Consider the following 22,602-nt stretch of genomic DNA (forward strand, 5'->3'; position numbering starts at 1 on the left):
TCCACACAGACAGTCGCCCAAGGCTGAGATTGAACCTGGATCCCTGGAACTGTGAGGTAGCAGTGGTAACTACTGAACCATCAGGCTGCCCCAGGTTTGAATTGGTGCTTGAAGTGGATGTATATTGGAGTATCATGTAGCTGTGTGGACACATGATGCTTGGATGCAGCTGCTAATGAATACACATCCTGATCACAAATTGATCTAAAATTACAAACCCACACACCTATCTGCATTGTCTTGAAGGCAACTTCGTTGCTTAATTGGTATTGTCAGTAGAACAATGTTCCTAATGTTCAAACAATTGAAATAATTGATTTTCTTTCAAATCAAAGTCTAACAATTCTGCTATTGTATCTAAGTTTATAAATGAATAGACAGAATCTATTGCAACTCTAAACTATTCCCATGTTGAGTCCAACAATTTCTCCCAAGCTCTGTGTAATGTGAGAACGAATAGGATTATGAATCTTTGAAATAGATATAGGAAGAATAACTAGATAAAAAAATATGGGGGCAGAAAAGTAGGGACTCAGAATCAGAGGAGGTGACTAAAATAACTGTCAATTAGGTTTTGAGAAGGTTCTTGAAGATGTGGAGGACATTTTAAGGCAAAGATTCTGTCATTCATGATGAGGTGAAGGAAACATCTGCTGAACAAAACATCCGATTTGGAGGTCCAATGGGTGTCAGAAAGGACAAAACACTGGAAAGAGTTGAATGATATTTGGAGAGGAGGCTGTGAATGCATTTGAGTATGAAGATGTTGGACTCCACGCATTGGGTGAGCTATGTTAAATATTGCGTAAATCTTCATGAGTCAGAGTGTGGTGTTTGTTGAGCCACATTGTGTAATGTTCCCTAGAACTGCTGGTTCCCTTTCAACTGTGCTCAGTGAGAAGATGCAGAACTTTAGTAACAGGTTTTTTTTAATAATTATAATGGCTTGCAAACGCATTGGGCAGCATCACTGCTTCTGAGCAAGTCCCACTCCAAGACTCAATGGCCAAGGAACTTGCATTCACAGCATTACCAAATAGGTTGCTTGTCAATCTGTAAATCCTTCTGTCACACCTAAGATAGGCAATTAGAAGGGGATGGATTCCTCATCAAGCTATGTTGCAGATCCCAGCCCCAAATAGATGGAGAAGGTTAGTGACTGACAGAGCTGTAAAACCACCTGCTAAACCCAAAACCCACAATGATGAATATCAATGTGGTCAACCAATATTGCAGTGACCCCCAGCAACACTGGAAAAGCCAAAGGTCAGAGATAACTGGCTCATTCTGTGATGTGCACAGCTCCTGCATAAATGCTAACATGTCAACAAATTGGTTGGATTTGCTGACTGAGGTACTGCAGGACATGAGAAATACTGAGAACTTCCCGAGTATGGAATTTTAGAGATCAATCTTGAATCCACAGTGCTTCTTAGTAAGTCATTAAGAATGAGTGTTTGTCTGCTCGATTTGACCATTGCTTATCTTTGTTTAATTACTGATGTGTGAGTTTGTTGAGAATCCTTTTGAATACCATCTGTCCTGTGTGTATTTCAAACACACACTAATGTGAGGACATGTTTTAATGAGTGAACACAAACAAAAATTAAATGACAAAGTCACACCAATCGAGATTGATTCACCAATCTAAGTATAGCTTTGTGCTGGTGGAGGGATGAATAATGGGCAAAGAAATACTCCATGGTGGGACAGGTCAGGCTCATTACATCAAAGGTGACATTTGTCATGTGGATTTAATGGCAAAGCACCCCCACACAATCCAGTTGCTAAGGCGCATTGCTGTGTTATGTTTGCAAATTCTAATCACTGCCACTCACAAGTCTTGTCCCTGTACTCTATTCATTTGTTTCAGTGCTTACATTTTTAATAAAAATAGCACACTACATGCATCTAGTTTGAACATCACAAGCTATGGTTGCAGTCTCACACTGGCACTACTATTTGAAATGTACACAGCCTAAGAGAATAGAGAACAGAACTAATTTGAGCCCCAGGTCTAAGTCCATTGCGGTTAAATGTCCAAAATATTCCCAAGCGTCATTGTACCATTATGGAAATTTACAAGACAGAGTTATATCCCCAAAGAAATTAAATGTTAGACAGACATCTCAGGCTGTTCTCAAACAGGTGCACAGTTCAGGTGGAGAAAATGGTTCACTTTCTATTTCAACTGATTGTATGTGATGCAATGGGAGTTTTGAGGTAACGTTGATCAGGGTGGGATGCAAAAGAGAGGGAATTCTATTTTCTATCTATTATATGGCATCCTCGAGGAATAGTTCTCATGAGGTCAACAGGGATAAAATTGGAAGGAACAAATGACAAGCAGTTTTAGTTGCTTTGTGACCCCTTCTACATTCAATTCCCACTATCTTTAAAAAGAATTGAATTGGGTTTATTATCATGTGTATTGACATCTCCAACAATTGAAAATGGTTTCATAGTCACCATTAGACTCTTAATTCCAGATTTTCTTTTTTTTAAATTAAATTCAGGTACCACTATCTGCCATAGCAGGATTCAAAATTGGGTCCCAGAACATTACTTGGGTGTCTGGGTTTACAGTTCAACAATAATATCATGATGCCATTGCCTTTCCTATAACTCACCACCACCAGTTTTAGACTCACCACCAGTTTTTTCTCAATTGAGATAGCAGGACTATGGCAACACTCTTACATGCCCTTCTAGAATAATCGGGATGCAGTTGCTGGTTTTTCTTGCAATTTACCTTTTCTCTGCATGCTATTTTCTGGAGGAAGTGGTGGTATAGTGATAATGTTACTGGGCTAATACTCCAGAGGCATCCGAGACAACTCTCTGTCAAACAGGAGAGGTAACATTTCAGACTTGGTTGGAGGGGAGGGTGGAGTGGTTAGGTGGGAAGGAAGACGGACAGTTAGGACAGTTCAAGAGGGCAGTGCCAAGTTGGATCTGAGATGAGGTTGGGGGAGGGGAGATTAGGAAACTAGTCAAGTCGATGTTGATGGTGTGTGGTTGAAGGGTCCCAAGGCAGAAGATGAGTTGTTCTTCCTCCAGTCATCAGGTGGTTTTGATTTGACGGTGGAGGAGGCCCAGGACTTACACGTCCTTGGTGGAATGGGAGGGAGAGTCAAAGTGGTCGGCTGTGGACAGCAACAATTCAAGTATGTGGTTTCCTAACACCTTCTCAAGGGCAATTGGAGATAGGCAATAAATGCTAGCCTTGTCAGCGACGCCCAAATCCTATAAATGAATAAAAATAAAAGGTTTTGAATCATAGCAGAATTATACATGATATCTTGATCAATATTTAGTCCTCCATAAATATCACTAAAACAGATTATCTGATCATTATATGATGAAGAGTCATCTAGCCACAAAACATTAGCTTGCTCTCTCTGTATGGATGCTGTCTGACCCACTGCTGTATCTGCAGCAATTTGTTCCCCTATTATCTGATCATTTGTGTATTTCCAGTTGTGAAAGCTTGTTGTGCATAAATTGGCTGCCACATTTCTGATGTTAAAAGCCTTTCATTGACTGTAAAATACTTTGGGACATCTTGTAGTCACAGAAGAAACCAAGGCCTTTAACTGCCATCTTTTGTATGAATTGAAATCCAATTAAGTGAGCCCAAGACTAGAGAAAGATCATTAGGTCCAAAATGCACATCCACATTTTTGTATCATTTTCAATGAGTGCTTTTCTCCATTCAGTGGCTATTTGTCTTCGAAACACAAATGACTTGGGCTGGATATTCCAAGGAGTGGCAATCACACACTTTTTTTAATGAAATGTGAGAGCTCCCCATTTCTGACAGGAGATTCCAGTCAGGTCTCCTTCAGAAATGTGGAACCATACTTCAATTCTGACAGTTCTGGGGAAGGCAAGTCACACCCCTTTTCACAGCGGTCCTTATTCTGAAATTTAGAAGTCCTGAATCACAGACACCCACTTTAACAGGCAGTACATGAGAAAAGTGTAAAGTTAGGATGTCATGAAGGTGGGGTGGAGGCATTGTAGTGTGCCAGTTGGGTAGGATGCCAGGTAAGTAAGGAACCAGCTAGGGAGGGTACCAGGATGGTGTGATGTAGGTGTTGGTGACCTGTCTGAGTAAATACCAGGAAGGTAGGAAGCCTGCAAGGTAACAGGCCAGGTTGGCAAGTAGGTAGGGTTCCAGCTGTTTAGGATAGGATACTAGGTAGGTAGGACACCAACTGATGTCAGTCACCAGCTGGGTAAGGGATAGAGTACCAGGTGAGTGGGATGCAAAGAGTTCACGTAAGTAATGCAATAATGTGGTGGGTGGAAGAAGTCATGTCCAGTACAGGTGGGGATTTGGAGAGTGGGTATCAGTTCAGGAGTGAGATTAGGTCCTGGGGGTGGGTGACTGTGGAGGTAGATCATGTCCAGAGCATGGAAATGAGCGCTGGGTCCTGGACAACATTCAGACTGATTGAGTCCAAAGTACGGCAGGAAAAAGGGGAGAGGGTTATCCAGAGTGGGAGAAAGGGGCATCAGGGCAGTGGGAGTGACTCTGGAGTAGGTGAGGGGGTTTTGTTTCTGGGGGTGAAGGATGTGGGGTTAGGTCCAGAAGAGGGGAAGGGAGGTTGGCTCCAAAGCAGGTCATCTCTGGAGCGGTGCAAAAGGGTTTGGATTGAGGAGCAGGTGGTAGGCTCGTCGGGTCTGGAGTGAATGAAGGGGAGTCAGGTCCTGGATGTCTGTCATAGTCTGGGCATAGGCTTTAATCCTAGAATCATAGAATCCCTATAGTGTGGAAGCAGGCTATTTGATCTATAAAGTCCACACTAACCCTATGGGGAGCATCCTAAACAGACCCACCACATCCCCATAACCCTGCATTTCCCATGGCTAATCCATCTACCCTGCACATCCCTGGACACTATGGGCATGTTACCATGATCAATTCACCTAACCTGCACATCTTTGGACTGTGAGAGGAAACCGTAGCACCTGGAGGAAACCCACGCAAACACAGAGAGAATGTTCAAACACCACACAGTTAGCCAAGGCTGAGTCCCTGGTGCTGTGAGGTAGTGATATTAACCACTGAGCCACCATCAGAAAATCTAAATCTTTATCACAAAGGCTTGCTCTGGTACGTTATTCCAAAAGTTATTAATTCTCAGTGCAAAGATTCTTCTGAACTTCCCTTTTAATTCTTAACCTTCTGCTTTATTTCCTTTTAATGAAATGTATCCTTCATTTCTCAATTAGAGGTCTAGAAAAGAGTGAGCTCTGTACTGGAATCATGTATTATTCATGTTACGCCGATGGAGTTTGCAGACAAAATTCTATAACTATGTAACAACTAAGCTGTAATTTTTTTTCTCCTTTTTGCAGGCACAAGTCCACATGCTCCAACCAATGTTAGAGTCACAGCCACGATGACCTCTGCTAATGCCTCCTGGGACCCAGGTTATGATGGTGGATATGAGCAGACATTCACAGTCTGGTATGGCCCTGTGTGAGTCATCCTAGCATGCTTTGCTTCCGCTCGTTCCTTCTCAATTCTTTGCTTAAATGAATGTTTTGTATGCATTAGGCTTCCTATAATGATTTGCTCTGCTGTTATCGCTTGGCAGTTGTTTGGCTGCAGGCTGTTGCTTTAGAGCAACCAGGCTGTGCTGGTTCAATAGTTTTTTGGGCTGACTAACTGTCTTGACATTTCATTTGTTCTTTATCATTCCTTTCTGGTTGAGTCAGGTTATGCTCATAGTAGAGTAGAGGTTTTTAAAACTTGTTACAATGAAACTATACACACTCATTGTGACTTGAGAACAGTCAACAGCTTGTATCCCCATTGCATAGGCTAGATTCAAACCTTGATCTTGGAGATAAAAGGACAGTGCTTTGCCACTTAATTATTATTACCGCCTGTTTCATGCACAATTGATCCTTGATATGCCATTACAAAAGATCTAGACGCCCTGTGACAAACATAGGGCCACTCCATTGTTGCAAGTTTTTTTCTAACAATAATATCTTGCAATGTACCATGAGTCAGTGGACAGATGTATGAGCAACATAAAGAAAATGCCAGTCATGAGAAGAGATTGTCTGAGCTGAAGCTCACATTACTCATGTCACTCCATAGCTGTATCATAATCATATGTCCACAGTGCTATTGAATGTAAGTGCGAAAGAAAATATTCCCTCCACCGAAATTCCTGATTTGTTTGTTCCCGTACAAGAAAACAACTGACATAGGGTCTTTGTTTTAAAAAACGTCCATGCTGACCAGGGTAAATTACATTTATGTAGCCTGACATGGTGTATACTCAACCCAGACAGACCATATTGCAGTCTGTTAGAAATAAAAACTTGCTAAATGTCTGGGTAACATGAATTCTAAACATTCCATGAGATCCAAAAATGTTTGATATTTAACAAAAGATGGGAATCCGGTTTTTGCTTTGTATGGTCCCAGTTAGAATGAGCAACAAACAATTCACCTCATACTGAAGACAGCACTTTCTATTCTGTCTTTGTCTTTGTAAAAGAGCTTTGATAACAAGATATGTTGTGCTCAGCAACAAAGGACTGTGAATGTCAGCAAGCCACCAATAGAGAAGCTTAAAGGTATCAGAATACAATCAGTTGAAGCATCCAGATTTTAAGCAACGGAAAATACTGGAAGTGCTGAGCAGGTCAGGCAGCATCTGTGGAAAAATGGGAGATTGGGTTAACATTTCAGGTATGAACTGCTGATTTTAACTTTGTCCTGTTTTAAATTAGCACCGTGTTTCACACATATACAGTAACAATGTCAAAGAATCTGCAAGGAGTACTGAGGAGGTCATTTTGTTGGCCACTACTGGTGGATATCAACATCTATGTATTGTTCAAAGTATTAAAACATATTAAATAATGACCACAGAGTAGAAAGTATTCACCATCTCCTTTCAGAAAGAACTTTCAGGATCAAACGTTTTCCTAAAACAAATTATCAATATTTTGGGGCAGCTTGATAGTCTTTTCATATCTGTCAATTTTTAATGCTCATCAACTAATTTAGCAAATACAATTAACTTTTTAGACTCAGCACTGCCAATGAAATAGTACTTTTCTTCCTCTTTTGGCTATTACATGTACAGTACACCCACTGCCTATAGTTTCAGCTACTAATGTGAATCTAATAGTTTGTAAATTCGCAACACGAGTAATAAAGAAAGTGGGTTAATTCCATGGAGAAAGTTCAAGTGAAGTAATGGGACCATTGTTCAGATAATGTAAGGATAATTCTGCACTCCATTCATCATGCATCTTGCCAGACTTGAGGTCAGTGATGGCTAATATTTCAGTTTCATAATTATCCTGTTCTGCTTAACATAAAGCACGTGGCTATGCATACCTTAAATTGCTATGTTTAACATTGCCACAAAGCAGTTACTTCAGTGTAAGCTTGAGATTTCTTAGGTTAATAATAATTGGATATCACACTGATCACTTTAACATATTAATGATCAAGATTTATGTAAAGTTCACTTGACTGCCATTTTAAACCTGTCTTTTTCCTTTTAGTTATTTTCTGAGTGCTGTACAACATTTTACACTGAACGCATGTTAAAAATGCAACTTCCTTTAGCTGGCCAGGACTTTTTTAGGAGGATGGTGAGGTCCGGTGGAAGCATATCCCAATTACAACAAGGGCATAGTCTTCCAATCTAACCCAGATCTTTGGGGTGAACATCTCCCGTCAGCTATAATGTTTAAATTGAAGAGGATTTGGTTACTTTCAACATTGTATTGCATGGGCAGCAAATGATAATGATTTGATGTGCTGCCTACAATGTTGGTGAAAACCAATTTAACAGTAACTTAAAAAGGGAATTGGGTAAATGCTTGAAGTGGAAACATTTGCAAGATTACTGGGAAAAAGCAGGGAAAATGAAATTAATTGGAAAACAAGTTCCAAGAACGAGCACAGAAATGGTGGGCTGAAGCCCTTCATTCAATACTATAGTATGCTCTGATTCCACATATACTTCACAAGAAAGGCATTGTAATTTTTTTTTCCGTGAAGAACCCATTTGATGTTTAATGAAATGTTAACCTGTTAACCGGCGATAGGACACTTAGAGGAGGCAATGGCTTTGTGGTATTATTGCTGGACTCCAGTGACCTAGTAATGTTCTGGTTACCTGGGTTCAAGTCTTGCTATGGCCATTGGTGGAATTTGAATTCAATGTAAGAAAATCTGAAATTAACAGTCAAATGACCAGGAAATTGTTGTTGATTGTCAGAAAGACCAATCTGATTCACTAATCCCCTTAAGAGAAGAAAATCCATCATCCTTACCTGATCTGGTCTACATGTGACTCCAGACCCACAGCGATATGATTGCATTTTTACTGCCCCCTGGCCAGTTAGGATGGGCAATAAATGTTGGCCTGACGAGCAATGTCCACTTTCGCTGAATGAACAAAAGAATAGAAACTCTTTGTTGTTCAGAATAGATATTAATAAAGGGTTGGCTATGTATTCTAGATTTTATGAGTCAAATCTGTGGCAAAGGATTATGCAATTTGATGATGTGTTGAAATTACCCAAATATCTGTCAATTTGGATCATTATGTTGGTTTGCACTTTGAGCTGGAGTTGAAAGCAATTAAACCTAATTCACTAGACAGCACATCAGGGCCATCAACTATGTTAGTGGAAAAACACCCAAGTGTCTTGAGAACTCTGGAATTGGGTTTAACTTGCGATCCTTGGAAGATCCTGGTTGAAATCATGACAAATTCTTCCTTAATCGGTGGATTCCTGTTGACAAGGGAATTAGGGATTACAGAAACAAGACTAATAATTTGGGTGGCATGGTGGCACAGTGGTTCGCACTGCTACCTCACAGTGCTAGAGACTTGGGTTCAATTTTCGCCTTAGGTGACTGACTGTGTGGAGTTTGCACATTCTCCCTGTGTCTGTGTGGGTGTGCTCTGGTTTCCTCCCACAGTCCAAAGATGTGCAGGTCAGGAAAACTGGCCATGGTAAAATTGCCCGTAGTGTTAGGTTAAGGGGTAAATGGGTGGGTTGTGCTTCAGTGGGTTAGTGTGGACTTGTTGGGCCGAAGGACCTGTTTCCACACTGTAAGTAATCTAATCTAATCAAAATAGAATTAAAACGTCAATTAGCCTTTGAAAGTGGGACCTGGAATCAGCCATTTTACCACGTGAGCCTGTTCTGGCCTTTCAATGAGATCATGGCTGATCTACAAAGTAACTCCACATGCCTGGCTTTTCTCCATATCCTTTAAATTGACCGAGCATCAGTTGCACTTTTCAGGAAAGTGTTTAAAATTTCAATCATGCCTGGTGATGGGAAGCCTTCAGAAATGAGATAATGAGAATCCAGAGTCAGTATTTCCTGTTAGGGTGAAAGGAAAGGCTGGTAGATGTAAGGAATGCTGGATGACTGGAGACATTGAGGGTTTGGTTAAGAAAAAGAAGGAAGCATATGTCAGGTATAGACAGGATAGATCGAGTGAATCCGTAGAAGAGTATAAAGGCAGTAGGAGTATATTTAAGAGGGAAATCAGGAAGGCAAAAAGGGGACTTGAGATACCTTTGGCAAATAGGGTTAAGGCGAAGCCTATAGGTTTTTACAAATACAATAAGGACAAAAGGGTAACTAGGGAGAGAATAGAGCCCCTCAAAGATCAGCAAGGCAGCCTTTGTGTGGTGCCGCAAGAGATGGGTGAGATACTAAACTAGTATTTTGCATCAGTATTTACTGTGGAGAAGGACATGGAAGATATACAAGGAAGAGAAATAGGTGGTGACATCTTGAAAATTGTTCATATTACAGAAGAGGAAGTGCTGAATGTCTTGAAATGCATAAGGATGGATAAATCCCCAGGACCTGGTCAGGTGTACCCTAGAACTCTGTGGGAAGCTAGGGGAGTGATTGCTGGGCCCCGTGCTGAGATATTTGTGTCATCGATAGTCACAGGTGAGGTGCCGGAAGACTGGAGATTGGCAAACATGGTGCCATATTTAAGAAAGTGGTAAGGATAAGCCAGGGAACTTTAGACCGATGAGTATGACGTTAGTGGTGGGCAAGTTGTTGGAGAGAATCCTGAGGGATAGGATTTACATGTATTTGGAAAGGCAAGGACGAGTCATCATGGTCGAGTTGGACCGATGGGTCTGTTTCTGTGCTGTACATTTCTATGACTCTATGACCATATAATCAAATCACTAAACAAAACTTAAGGGGAGGCATTTAACTTACTACATAGGGATGGTCACCTTTTAAAACAGAGACCAAGTGTTTGAGTACAAAAGCAGATTGATTCATAGAGATAACTGGGTCACACTAGGAGAGAAGACATTTTAGCACAGGTAAAATTCTTGAGCCTTGAGATGTGTCAGAACCTCACCCCAACAGTAATGAGGCATGACAGCCTAAAGTTGATGATGTCCCTGTGTGCCAACACAGATACTGTATATAGATTGCATTTGAAAAATAGTGCTAGTCAAACCTACACAAATCAGTGTCGTAACATATGTTGGTCCTGTCATGATGGAGTACCCACTTAGTCAGATGATAACAGTGGTAAGTTTTCATTCGTGAGTCAGCAGAAGATTATATTCTGGATCAAATTGCAGAAAGCTCCGGAATACTAAGTGTTTTGTGAAACTGTCTCACTTTGAGTAACGACAAGAAGGCAGTAGGTCAGGGTAAAGGGGTGTGTTAGTTTGTTACTTTCATCTTACGGTGCAATCATCTTTCCTTTAAGTGGAGTTTATTAACCATCAGACAATCTATAAAGGAAACCAAAAAAAAGTAATAAAACTGAATAGAGAATGATTTACACTGGATTAAGGGACTTGGGAAAAGATTTAATATCAAATGCTACTACTAGCATTAAAATCAATGGAGGAACATCAAAATAGGAGGCCAATCAGCACCTCATACCTGCTGTGCTAATCTATGTCTCAACTCCATTTACTTATTAATTCTACGTACTAATTTAGCCTCCTGATTTCCCTACTAACAAAAATCTATCGAGCGACAACTTGAACGTTTTATTATTCCCGGTGTTCACAGCTCTTACGGGAATGGATGGCAGATTTCTACATCTATTTATGTGAAAAAACTTCCTGATATACTGTCTAATGATCTGGCTTATCTTTAAAACCTGTGACCCCCTCATTCTTGAAACCCCACAAGAAGAAATGGATTCTCTTCAGCTACCCATTCAAATACCTTTAGCATTGGAAACTCCTTGATCATATCAATGCGCAATCTTCTATTAGAAAGAGACGATGAACTATGTTTATGTGCCCATAATTAGGAACATAAGACTTAAGAATGGAAATAGGCCATTTGAGCCTTCTCCATCATTCAATACAATGATGGCTGATCAGATTGATAACTGATCGCCACTATCTAATCTGTTCCTCACAATCTTGGTCTCCCTTGTCTATTGAAAATTTATCAAACTCAGCCATGGATAAGTTCAAAGATCCAGTTTCCACTGTTCTCTGAAGAAGAGAGTTCCAGAGATTTAAGATCCTCTCAGTGAAAAATGTTCTCATCTTTTCTGTCATTAAAGGGAAAAGTCATTTTAAACCGTGTCCCCAACAAAGGGAAACATCCTCCCTTTATCCAAGGCATCATAGCAAATTTATGACACAGGAAGAAGCCATTCAACTGAATGTATCTGCATTGATCTGCAGGCTTGCAGCTGACAGAGCTTCAGGTTCAGATCCAGATACCTTTGAAATGAATTGGGATTTCTGCCTCCACCACTAAACCAGGCTGTGAAGTTGAAATACCCATCACCATCCAGGTGAAGACGATTTTCCTCTTGATTCCTGTAATCCTTCTACCAATCACCTTAAATCTGTGCTCTCTAATAACTGACCTTACAGGTAGAGAGAACAGGTCTTTCTTGTCCACTCTATCTAGCCCCCATGTAATTTTATACATCCCAAATAAGTCACTGCTCAGTCTCCTCTGTACTAAGGAAAACTCTCTCTCTCTTAGTATTTCTTTGTGGAATAAGATTTTAGGAATATTTTATTCATCAGTTGCAAGCCCACTGCTGGTGGGTCAGGCCTATCCATGACCAGCAGATTCTCCCACAGTCAGTGCAAGTGAAACCGTACTCACTGCTGGGGACATTTGGATCTATTGTTCTTGTTCCATTTCTAATTTATGCTGATTCTATGCTCAGTCTCAAAGATGTCTGTAGTACTCCCAGTGTAACATCTCCAGGAATCAGAATCCATGGCCTTCATTTCCCACTGACATTGGTCCATGAAGTTTTGTTGTAGCTTTGTATGAACCTGAGGTTGAAAGGACTCCCATCAGTCAGAAGCATTTGTAAACTCCCACCTTAAGATCGTCAATTGCCTGCTGTTGCATCAGGCTAAAAATGATGGTGAATAAAGTCAGGACCAATACACATCCCTGCTTCATGCCATTGGAGATTCTAAAAGGATTCAAGGTTTGCTGTTGTGTTTGACTGGTTCACATTGATTTTCATGAAACTGCTTCAACATGACCAAGAACATGGGTGAGCGTCCAAGCTTTCCAAGTATTTCAGAAGTCCTCTGAGGAGAAACACCTCGAGTCTATCGAAAATTTTCTCATAACTACAGTTTACAAACCCTGGCAATATTCTTGAAAAACAAAAACAGAAATTGCTGAACAGGTCTGATAGCATTTGTGGAGAGAAAGCAGAGTCCATGTTTCTGTTTTTGTTTCAGATTTCCAACATCCACAGTTATAAAGTCATAGAGTCATAGAGATGTTCAGCAGGGAAACAGACCCTTCGGTCCAACCCATCCATGCTGACCAGATATTCCAACCCAATCTAGTCCCACCTGCCAGTACCCAGCCCTTATCCTCCAAACCCTTCCTATTCATACACCCATCCTGATACCTTTTAAATGTTGCAATTATACTAGTCTCCACCACTTCCTCTGGCAACTCATTCTGTACATGTACCACCCTCTGCTTGAAAAGGTTACCCCTTAGGTCCCTTTTATATCTTACTCCTCTCACCCTAAACCTATGCCCTCTAGTTCTGGACTTTCCCACCCCAGGGAAGAGACTTTGTCTATTTATCCTATCCATGCCTGTCATGATTTCATAAACCTCTATATGGTCACCCCTCAGCCTCCAACACTCCAGGGAAAACAGCCCCAGTCTATTCAACCTCACCTTATAGCTCAAATCCTCCAACCCTGGCAACATCCTTGTAAATTGTTTCTGAACCCTTTTAAGTTTCACAACATCTTTCCAATAGGAAGGAGAGCAGAATCGCACGCAATATTCCAAATGTGGCCTAACCAATGTCCTGTACAACCGCAACATGACCTCCCAACTCCTGCATTCAATACTCTGACCAATAAAGGAAAGTATACCAAATGCCTTCTTCACTATCTTATCTATCTGTGACTCCAATTTCAAGGAGCTATGAACCTGCATTCCAAGTCTCTTTGTTCAGCAACACTCACTAGGCCCTTACCATTAAGTGTATAAGTCCTACTAAGATTTGCTTTCCCAAAATGCAGCACCTTGCATTTATCTAAATTAAATTCTATCTGCTACTTCTCAGTCCATTGGCCCATCTGATCAAGATTCCATTGTAATCTGAGGTAACCTTCTTCACTGTCCAGAGCAGCCAGAGGAAACCCACACAAACACAGGGAGAATGTGCAAACTCCACACAGACAGTCTCCCAAGTGTGGAATTGAACCTGGGACCCTGGTGCTGTGAAGCAGCAGTGCTAACCACTGAGCCACTGTACCACCTCAATTGCTAAAATCCAAAACAAACCAGAAAAAGTCTCCTGAACTGGGAGGATTGGCCACTACCTTTTCATTGTACAGAGGATTTTAAAAAATCCTAGAAACCTTTTCCCTGATTGTTGCCTTGGGCAGTATCTGTTAGCCATTAGCAAAATCCCTTATTGCGGCCAAATTGGAACTTCTGACTTTTACAATCCTTCTTTAAAAAAACCAAGGAAAACATAACCTTGTTAAAGGAGCAGCATCATCATACACGTGCTTTCTCTACCACTTCATCTACCTGTACTGCCATTTCCAAGGGCGTGTAGACATGCACCCCAGGGGTTCTCACTTCCACTCATATTCATTATCCTCCTGTTTATTGTGTATTCCTTCACTTTTTCACTCTCCCCAAATGCATCTTCTCACATTTCTCTGAAGTGAATTCTATTTGCTACTTTTCCTTCCACTGAACCAAAATATTGGTGTCAGGAGTCGACAGGTATCCTCTTCATTGTCAACTCTATGGCCAGCATTTGTGTCATCTGCAAATTTCCCAACAATACCTCCCATACATAAATTCAAATCATTAATGCATGCAATACACAGCAAAGGACCCAACAATGAGTCCCATAGAACACCACTAGAAGATGTTTTCCAGATGCAGAAACAGACATCAACCATTATCCTTTGTTTCTTGTCACTGAACCAATTTTGGTTCCAATTCACTATAAGTACCTCATGGGCTTTTACTTTTCTGACCAGTCTGCTATGTGAGACCTTGTCAAATGCCTTAGTAAAATCCATGTAGACAACATCAACTGTATTACCCTTATCTTCGCTTCTTGTTACTGCCTCAAAAATTCCATCAAGTTAATGATACGTAATATTCCCCGATTGGTCCCCAACTTTCCAAGTGACAGTTTATCATGTCTCTCAGAATTGATTCTATTTCCCTACCACTGACATCAAATTGACGAGATTGTAACTAATTGGCCTAACTCTTTTGAACAATGATACAACATTTAACAATCCCCAATCCTTTTATCCCACACCAATATGTAGTGATGATCAAAACAGTTATTATTTCCCATTGTTAGCCACTAACAGTCCCCATTAACAGCTCTTCACCCTCCCATCCAAGTCGTTATCCACTCCTTTGTCTGTCCAATTGTTATTCTCTTTTTTTGGGCTCCATCCCTACTTATTGTTTATTTCTTACCCCTCCCCCCACCCTATCTTCTGCATGAAAACTGACACTTTCCTCGCTACCATCAGTTCTGAGGAAGGGTCATTAGACTCAAAACATGAAGTCTGATATCTCTTCACAGAGCTGTCAGACCTGCTGAACTTTTCCAGCTATTTCTATTTTAATTTCCAGTTATTACTTCCTGCCTGGCTTCTTCAACAGCTTGGAATACAAGCTATCCATATTATCAAGACCCCCCACCCCCCACAGCATTTCTACAGTGAAAACAGATCCTAATTAAGTATTCAATTGTTTTGCTCATTTCCCTGTTTTCATTATTATTTCTCTAGGTTCACTCTTGAGAAGACTAACACTCACTTTAGTTACTCTTGTCATTTTAATTACTGGTTGAAACTCTCACTGTCTATTTTCATAATTCTACCTAGCTTTCTCTCGTACTCAAATTTCTCCTTTTATATTCAGTCATTGCTGATCGGCCCACTTTTCTGGCCTGCCTCTAACCTTTGTAGATTTGTAAGCTGAATGATATCTGTCAACTGATGTGGACCTGATTATATTCTGTGGTTTTCTCAGGCAGAGTTGGCATGGGCTTAAGAAAGAAAAATCATGTTTGATAGATTTATTAGAATTTTCGGGGATCCAACTTGTAAGGTTGATAAAAAGGAACTTATAGATAGATGTGCAGAAAACATTTAATAAAGTAGCTCACAAAATGTTAATATACAAGTTAACAGTTTGAGTTAGATCAATATATTTGTATGGACAAAGGAATAGTTAATGGACAGGAAGAAAAGAATAGGGAGAAATGAGACATGGCAAGCAGGCAGGCTGTGACTAGTGGAGTGCTGGAAGGATCAGTGCTGGGGTCACCAATCAATATTAATGACTTGGACAAGGAGACTAACAGCAGTAATGTAACTGTGTTTGTTCATAATGCAAAACTAGGTGGGAACACAAGCTGTGCAAAGCTCACAAGGTGAAGTATAATATGAGCAAGTGTGAGGCTTTCCACTTTAACAGCAAGAATAGAACATTTTCTTGTCTTCCCTTTACCAGTTCCTAACATGAGTGGCAGGTGGCCTTGACCCGTCTGAAACCTACTCAGTTAAAGTGGCAGTAGGCGTGAAATGCTCTGGGAATGCAGCAGGAAATGCCTGAGTGTCATTTTCGTGACCTGACCTTCTGCAAGTAGAATTAAAATCTTGTCAATGAAGTTTGCTCAGCTATACAAAGTGGTAATCTTGATCTACCTAAATGCACATCCAAATCAAAACTCAATTTTTCCTTCCATATTTTGCATGAAAGTAAATATGGGATATTTTTACTGTTTCAGCGCTGGGTTTAAGTAAGAGTCAGTCCCTGCTTTGGTCAAATTCTCATTTATATGCATCAGATTTATTGACTTCCAGATGTAGATGAATAATAAGATATCTTGGGGCTGTTAGTGCTTAGACAGTTTACTATTACAGCTGAAAGTTGAGCACAAGGCAATGTTGCGCTCAACCAGGCTGTGTTTAATATGCAGAGAAGTAGGTCAGAGAAGTGAATACAATGAAAACTGGCTGGTTTGACAGAATTGGGCTCTAAGGAAATGGCTACTGAAACACGCATTTAAATTTATGGCATTGTACTCAGACTGTCCAATATCTGAAGGTGAGCTGTGCCTGTCAAAATGCACAGTACTATGGACATATTAATTGCTAACAGACAGTGCATGAAGGTGAAATCAGATGAAAAGCTGCAGGATTATTGAGGGCACACAACCACTGATGAGGAAAGTCTTTTTATAGTGTCCTTTAATATAATGTTGTCACAGGAACACTGACTCCAGTTGTACCATAACAAACGCAGCACAGATGTCTTCAGTGACATGGAGTGCCACCCGAAATATTTTTTTTCTTATACTACTTAAGGCAAAATGCAGATAAACATAAATAATCATGTCCCAAAATATGAACTAATACATGCCATCGTGCTACTGGCTATGGTACAAATTGACACTGCCCTTTCTGAACTACAGCTCTGTGCACATTACATTCTGACATTGGAAAAGATTCATTGCACCTTTTTTCAGCTCTATGTCCACTGTTATTCAGATGATATGCTGATGCTTTGAACTGTACCTGCCTCTGTAAATGGGAGGTGACTGGTCAGGGTCATGGTGTTGAAAGGGAGGAAGAGAGTGGGTGTTAGGCCAGGTGACAAAACATTGAAGAGTCCATTTGTGCGCTCATCACTGCAAACCACTGTTAAAACAGTCCCTGATTTTCCTTGGAAAAAGTCCAAAAAATCATGAGACAGGAGCCACTTTCTGACAATAGCATTTTCCATTGAAAAGGTGAAAATGCCAAATACATTCACAACCTATATAAATGCATCAATACCTTTCAGAGGATAATTTTCTCATTATCTTTCAGGTGACATCAGATCAGCCACCCATAAGCCTCTGCCAAGTTCTCTGTCTACGAACAGGCAGAGGGTGTAATGGTCTAATAACCCAATCCCTCAGGTTTTCCATTGAAGGAAGAAGGAGTTAGGTTAAGATTAAACCATTGTTCTACCTCTATTATGAGAATGACTTAACTTGCAAATATTCTTCATTGGTTATGAGGTGGAAATAGTGCGATATAAATGCACATTTCTTTTCACATAATCATTAAATGCAAAAGGTAAGTGGAGCTTTTATATCTTGTATGGATCATAAAATCAATTGGCACAAAAGAGGCCATTCAATGTACATGCTAGTTGTTTCAAAGTGCTAACCAACTAGTCCCATGCATGCCTGCTCTTTTCCCATAGCTTTGCATATTCCTTTCTCGAGTATATTTCCAATTCTCTTTTATGCTACGTACTTGAATCAACTCCAGTTTCTTTCAACTGAAGTACAGTCATCCAACTTCAAAACCAACATGCCTCAATCATTCAATTTAGCACACAGCAGCTTTTCTAACCTGTACTTACAGATCCCCGTGGTTTGCTCAATACACTGTTAAAAGAGGCTGCTGGAAGTGTAACATTTGCAGGGCAGGAGAACTGTAAATTGAAGGGAAAATTATGAGCCCTTGCAGACAGATCATAATTGTAGATTAGACAAAGTGCCAGTAAATGAGTACCTTCTGCAACACAAAATAGGTTTGTAGAGTCTGACTTCGAACTACTCCCTGTTTGAAATAAAAGAAAGTGCATGTAAATATTTTCTGGAGTACAAGCATTATTTTAGTTAATCAAATATCTACCTTCAAGCATTAATTGTCATTTATCAGAATAACTAACTGTGGATCAGTAACAAGTCCTTGTCGTTCATGGTGTCACTGTATTAATGATGTAGTTTATCGACCAAGGCCTTGCTCAAAGGTTGAAGAAACCTACTACATCTTTTCTCAATCTAATTTAGCTAAAATAGAAATTGCCAAAGCTGCCGCTGATTGGGAGGCTATTCACGTAATGACTTTCACAGCAGTCAGTATAAAGGACAGGGTTTGTCTGCAGTGAGAGTGCTTTCCACTGAATTTGAAAATATACTGTAATTTCAAAAAATCCTTGAACAGCAGATTTGAAAGGCAGCCTCATAAAAATGGAGGAGTTCAGGGAGATACAAAAGATTTTACTGTAGTTATTTCTAAGCACTGTTTCAAATGGAAAATGTATTAAAATGGAAACACCACTTCTAGTTAATATCCTTATAGTTTTAATTTGCTTTTCTTCTGCACTTATTAAACACTGTTTCCTGAGTGTTAACATCATTCTGCTTATCAGGAACCATTAATATAAATCATTCCAGCTCAAAATGCAAAGAAATTTGCATTTTCCTGTAATCAGAATTTCATAAATACTTCAGGGAAACATTTCTCAGTGCACTTGTAACTAAACCTTGACCCAAGATTTATAAAGAATAAATGAACAGTGTTGCTGAAGTGAACATACAGAAGAGACCTTTTGCCAAGGTTTTTTTGTACAATTGTTAGTCACTGGGAGGATCCTACACACTGGTTACATTTAATGCCATACACTCATTTATTTTGCCTGAGTACTAGAATTGCACTCCAGTTTGAGATCTTGGGAATTTTGGTCAAGTGATCATAACAGAAGAACAAAAGTATTTTTGAGGCCAAGCGGGTGAATAAGTGCAGCTTAGTCCACAAAAATATCTGCCATGATTTTATTGAATGGCAGAACAGTCTTGATGGGTCAGAAAGTCTACTCCTGCTCCTATTTCTTGTGTTCTTATGTTCTGAGAACATGCCTCCTGCTTCTCCATCTCCCTCCTTAAAACAATGTCCTTCTTTTATTTTACTAAGTGTCCCAATAAATTTCATGCAATTAAACCAGGTTAGCAAATAATCACCAAGGACCTGCCTTCAGATAGAGGAGACAAGAAGAAGAACAAAATACACAGCACTTCAGGATCATGAGTGCTGTATGAATGTGAGCTACCTCCTGCCATTGTGCAGAGCTCATTCAACATGCTGCACTGCCTAACCTCTGGAGAATATGGTCTTAAAGTCAAGGCAAACCAGGTTCCTTCAAACTGGCAAACAAACTTAGCTTGATGAGATAATATAATTTGTATTTATATAGCATCTCTGTGTCCTCACTGTATTTGAAAGTATCCCATAGGCAATGAAATATTTTTAAAAATATATTCATTGAAAAGTAAATAAATGCACAAGAACAACCTAAATCTGTTTATTTTCATAAATGATTAGCAGAACAATTCACTAGACATGCTCAAATTTGCTGCATAGGGTCACTTCTATAGGGTCACCTGAGTAGGCAATGTAAAATGTTATCCAAACACAGCCCCTTCAACAGTGCAGGAACTCCACCATAACATCACTGAGGTAAAGTTTAGATAGCATGCTTGATTCCATTAGAGTGGGATTTAAACCTATGGCTGACTGACAAAGAGGTAAGAGTACTATTAACAAGCCAAGCTGCTGCATCAGTAGCTAGCACTGCAGCAGACAGAGGGGCTATTGTTTTGGAACAGCACGCTTTAAAAATCTAACATTTGGTGCTGCCGCACTGCAAATTAGTGTACAATCAGCTCCAACTTAAACCATTAAAATGTAGATGTTATATGTGATATAGGTCCGAAAAGGGGATAAGAAGTAAACGTGAAAGCTGTCAACATCAAGTATTGTGTGCCAACACAGCACACCTCAGTTGGCAAACATCCATATGTCACTAGCAAAATAATGATAACCCTTTAGCTTAGTCATGTGTGAAATCCTATTACTAGTCAAATTAACTAAATTACTGATGGATGGGCCATGTCTTTCTAATTTACACAAATTGACAATCCAATACATTTTAATATATTGAAGTCCAGTGATTTCAGCAGGACAACAGCAATTTTCTAAAACTCTGCAGTGCTTCCTATATATCCTCCATTTCTGCATTGCACGTGGTATCCAGATTTCAGTTGCATTACTAATTTTTATCATTGGCACTAATCTTTAGTATACACTGTGTAAAAGTCAGCTCTGATGTGGGGATCATCCACATACCAATAGATCTGCAAGATGAACTGACTCAGCCCTCTTTGTCGCAGATATGAATTGCTCTGCACTGGTAGGTATAAAGGGACCCAGTTTGCAAACTGAGGAAATTGAACATGTAAGTGAACTGCATGCTTTCACCCAGTGTGTACTGTACATGCCAGCTTGATTCAAGCACCTTCATCAAAACCAAACATTGATCTGGTATGCCAGATTTGTACCAGTGCCTACTGTGGGCCATCATTAAGTGTTGGTGCTTTAGCAGGATTCTGTCACAAAGTGTGCAAAATGGAGGCATCAGAAAATATTACACCATAAATACCTGATAATGACAAGATTGTTACCTTTAGCATTTTCAAATGACCAGATCCATAATTCTCAACATCTGAAGTAAAACAATAATCATTTTACATGCAATGAATTAGCTTAGAAGTTTGTGTCCTGATTCAAAAGTGTCACTTATGGTTAAATTATTTTAGGAGCATACATAAATTACAAAGTAAAAGAAGCTATTTGGTCCAATAAACCGAAATGTATAGAGAGTTTATCATGGAATTAAGATCTTGTCAACCATTTCATGCCATTGATCATTAAACTTGCTGAATGCTTTCACTTCTTTCCTTACAGAGTTGTAAAATTTTAGAGCAGCAGGTGAGGCAATTTGACCAATTGTACCTGTGATGACTCTTTCAAAGAACCCTCTTAACTTTTCCGATTGCGCTGTTACTTTCTGGTAGATCTACAATAATACCCCCTTCTAGTTTTTGCCTAATTTCAATGAGCTAAAGTGGGTGAAGAATTGCTAAGATCACTCGCTGGTGTGCATCATAATCCATTCAGAAAGATAATTATGGTTTTGCTGCAAGTTGCTTCCCCTTGCATATTTGCAAATAGGCTGGTTATTCAACCAAAAGCTGGATGTTAGTAAATGTATAGAGCCATAGTCAATAAAGGACTCTCTCTTCAATAGACAGTGACCATTGATTATGTATAACCTGAGAATAACTATTCCATAAGCATGGACTAAGGTGCAGAAAGTTCCACAGCCAATATGGACACAGAATCCATGCTGTTTTTTTCTGCTGTAGATTATATAGCCTTCTAGCCAACCGAACTAACCAAACTCCCACGTTAATAAGCAAGGTTTTTAATTATGGCATATAGCTCTTTTTCTCACATTGATAGAACCATACAGTACAAAAGCGGCCATTTAGCCATCAAGTCTATTTCACCAAAAATATACTTCGCACCACATGAATCTTACTTTTCTGCACTAGGCCCATGGTTTTGGATGTTATGACACTTCAAGTGATCATTCAAGGAGTACTATGAAAGGTTGTGATGTTTCTCTCCCAACTACCTTTCCAGACCTCCACCTTCGTCTGGATGAAAGGTTTTCCTCAAATCCTTTCTAAACCTCTTGGCTTTAATTTTTAAATTAAGCCCCTTTGTCATTGACCCTTTGACTAAACTATTTTCTAATCATCCTGTCCATGCCCCTCATAATCTTATACTTTAGAGGAGCCGGTGTTGGACTGGGGTGTACAAAGTTAAAAATCACACAACACCAGGTTATAGTCCAACAGGTTTATTTGGAAGCACTAACTTTCGGAGGGCAACTCCTTCATCAGGTGGCCGTGGAGTATAAGATCATAAGACACAGAATTCATAGCAAAGGTTTACAGTGTGATGCAACTGAAATTATATATTGTTAAAGTTCACTTAAGAATGTAAATTTAAAAAAAAATCTGGGATTTACATATGAAAAAACTAAAACCAACACGGTAATTCTAAAAGATGTGAGACTTTACAAACAATCCAAGTCTTTTTCAACGTATAATTTCAGTTGCGTCACACTGTACACTTTTGCTATAAATTCGGTGTCTTACAACCTTCTACTCCACAACCACCTGATGAAGAAGCAGCGCTCAGAAAGCTTCCAAATAAACCTGTTAGACTATAATCTGGTGTTGTGTGATTTTTAACATAATCTTTTACACCTGTTTCAGGTCCCCCACTCAATATTCTGTGCTTTTGCAGACTCACTTCAAAGCTAAACTCCTTCATCCCTGGCAACATTTTGGTAAATCTTCTTTGCTCCCCCAGTGCATCACATCACAGC

The 22,602-nt window shown here is 39.8% G+C and overlaps 1 protein-coding gene and 1 long non-coding RNA gene across 7 annotated transcripts in view; one reads left to right on the top strand and one right to left on the bottom strand.

Moving 5' to 3' along the window:
* The window catches only part of igsf9bb (immunoglobulin superfamily, member 9Bb), a 648,281-nt gene that overhangs the window by 569,583 nt on the left and 56,096 nt on the right, over nucleotides 1–22,602 (top strand). For 5 of the 6 annotated variants that reach the window (XR_006309378.1, XR_006309379.1, XM_043676763.1 and 2 more), the window contains exon 12: nucleotides 5,368–5,491. Coding sequence is in view for 4 of the 6 variants with exons in the window: in XM_043676763.1 (XP_043532698.1) it covers nucleotides 5,368–5,491 (124 nt within the window). In the remaining 2 variants the exon portion in view is untranslated. The remainder of the gene's footprint in view (nucleotides 1–5,367; nucleotides 5,492–22,602) is intronic. The other variant, XM_043676764.1, reaches the window with a different exon arrangement.
* On the bottom strand, nucleotides 2,522–22,112 carry LOC122540686. Its single transcript, XR_006309380.1, has 3 exons — nucleotides 22,101–22,112; nucleotides 21,389–21,394; nucleotides 2,522–2,870 (listed from the first exon to the last, which is right to left on the bottom strand). It is a non-coding gene; the product is annotated as an uncharacterized LOC122540686 (long non-coding RNA).

This window comes from Chiloscyllium plagiosum, chromosome 35, assembly GCF_004010195.1.
Source record: "Chiloscyllium plagiosum isolate BGI_BamShark_2017 chromosome 35, ASM401019v2, whole genome shotgun sequence".
NCBI classification, from domain to species: domain Eukaryota; kingdom Metazoa; phylum Chordata; class Chondrichthyes; order Orectolobiformes; family Hemiscylliidae; genus Chiloscyllium; species Chiloscyllium plagiosum.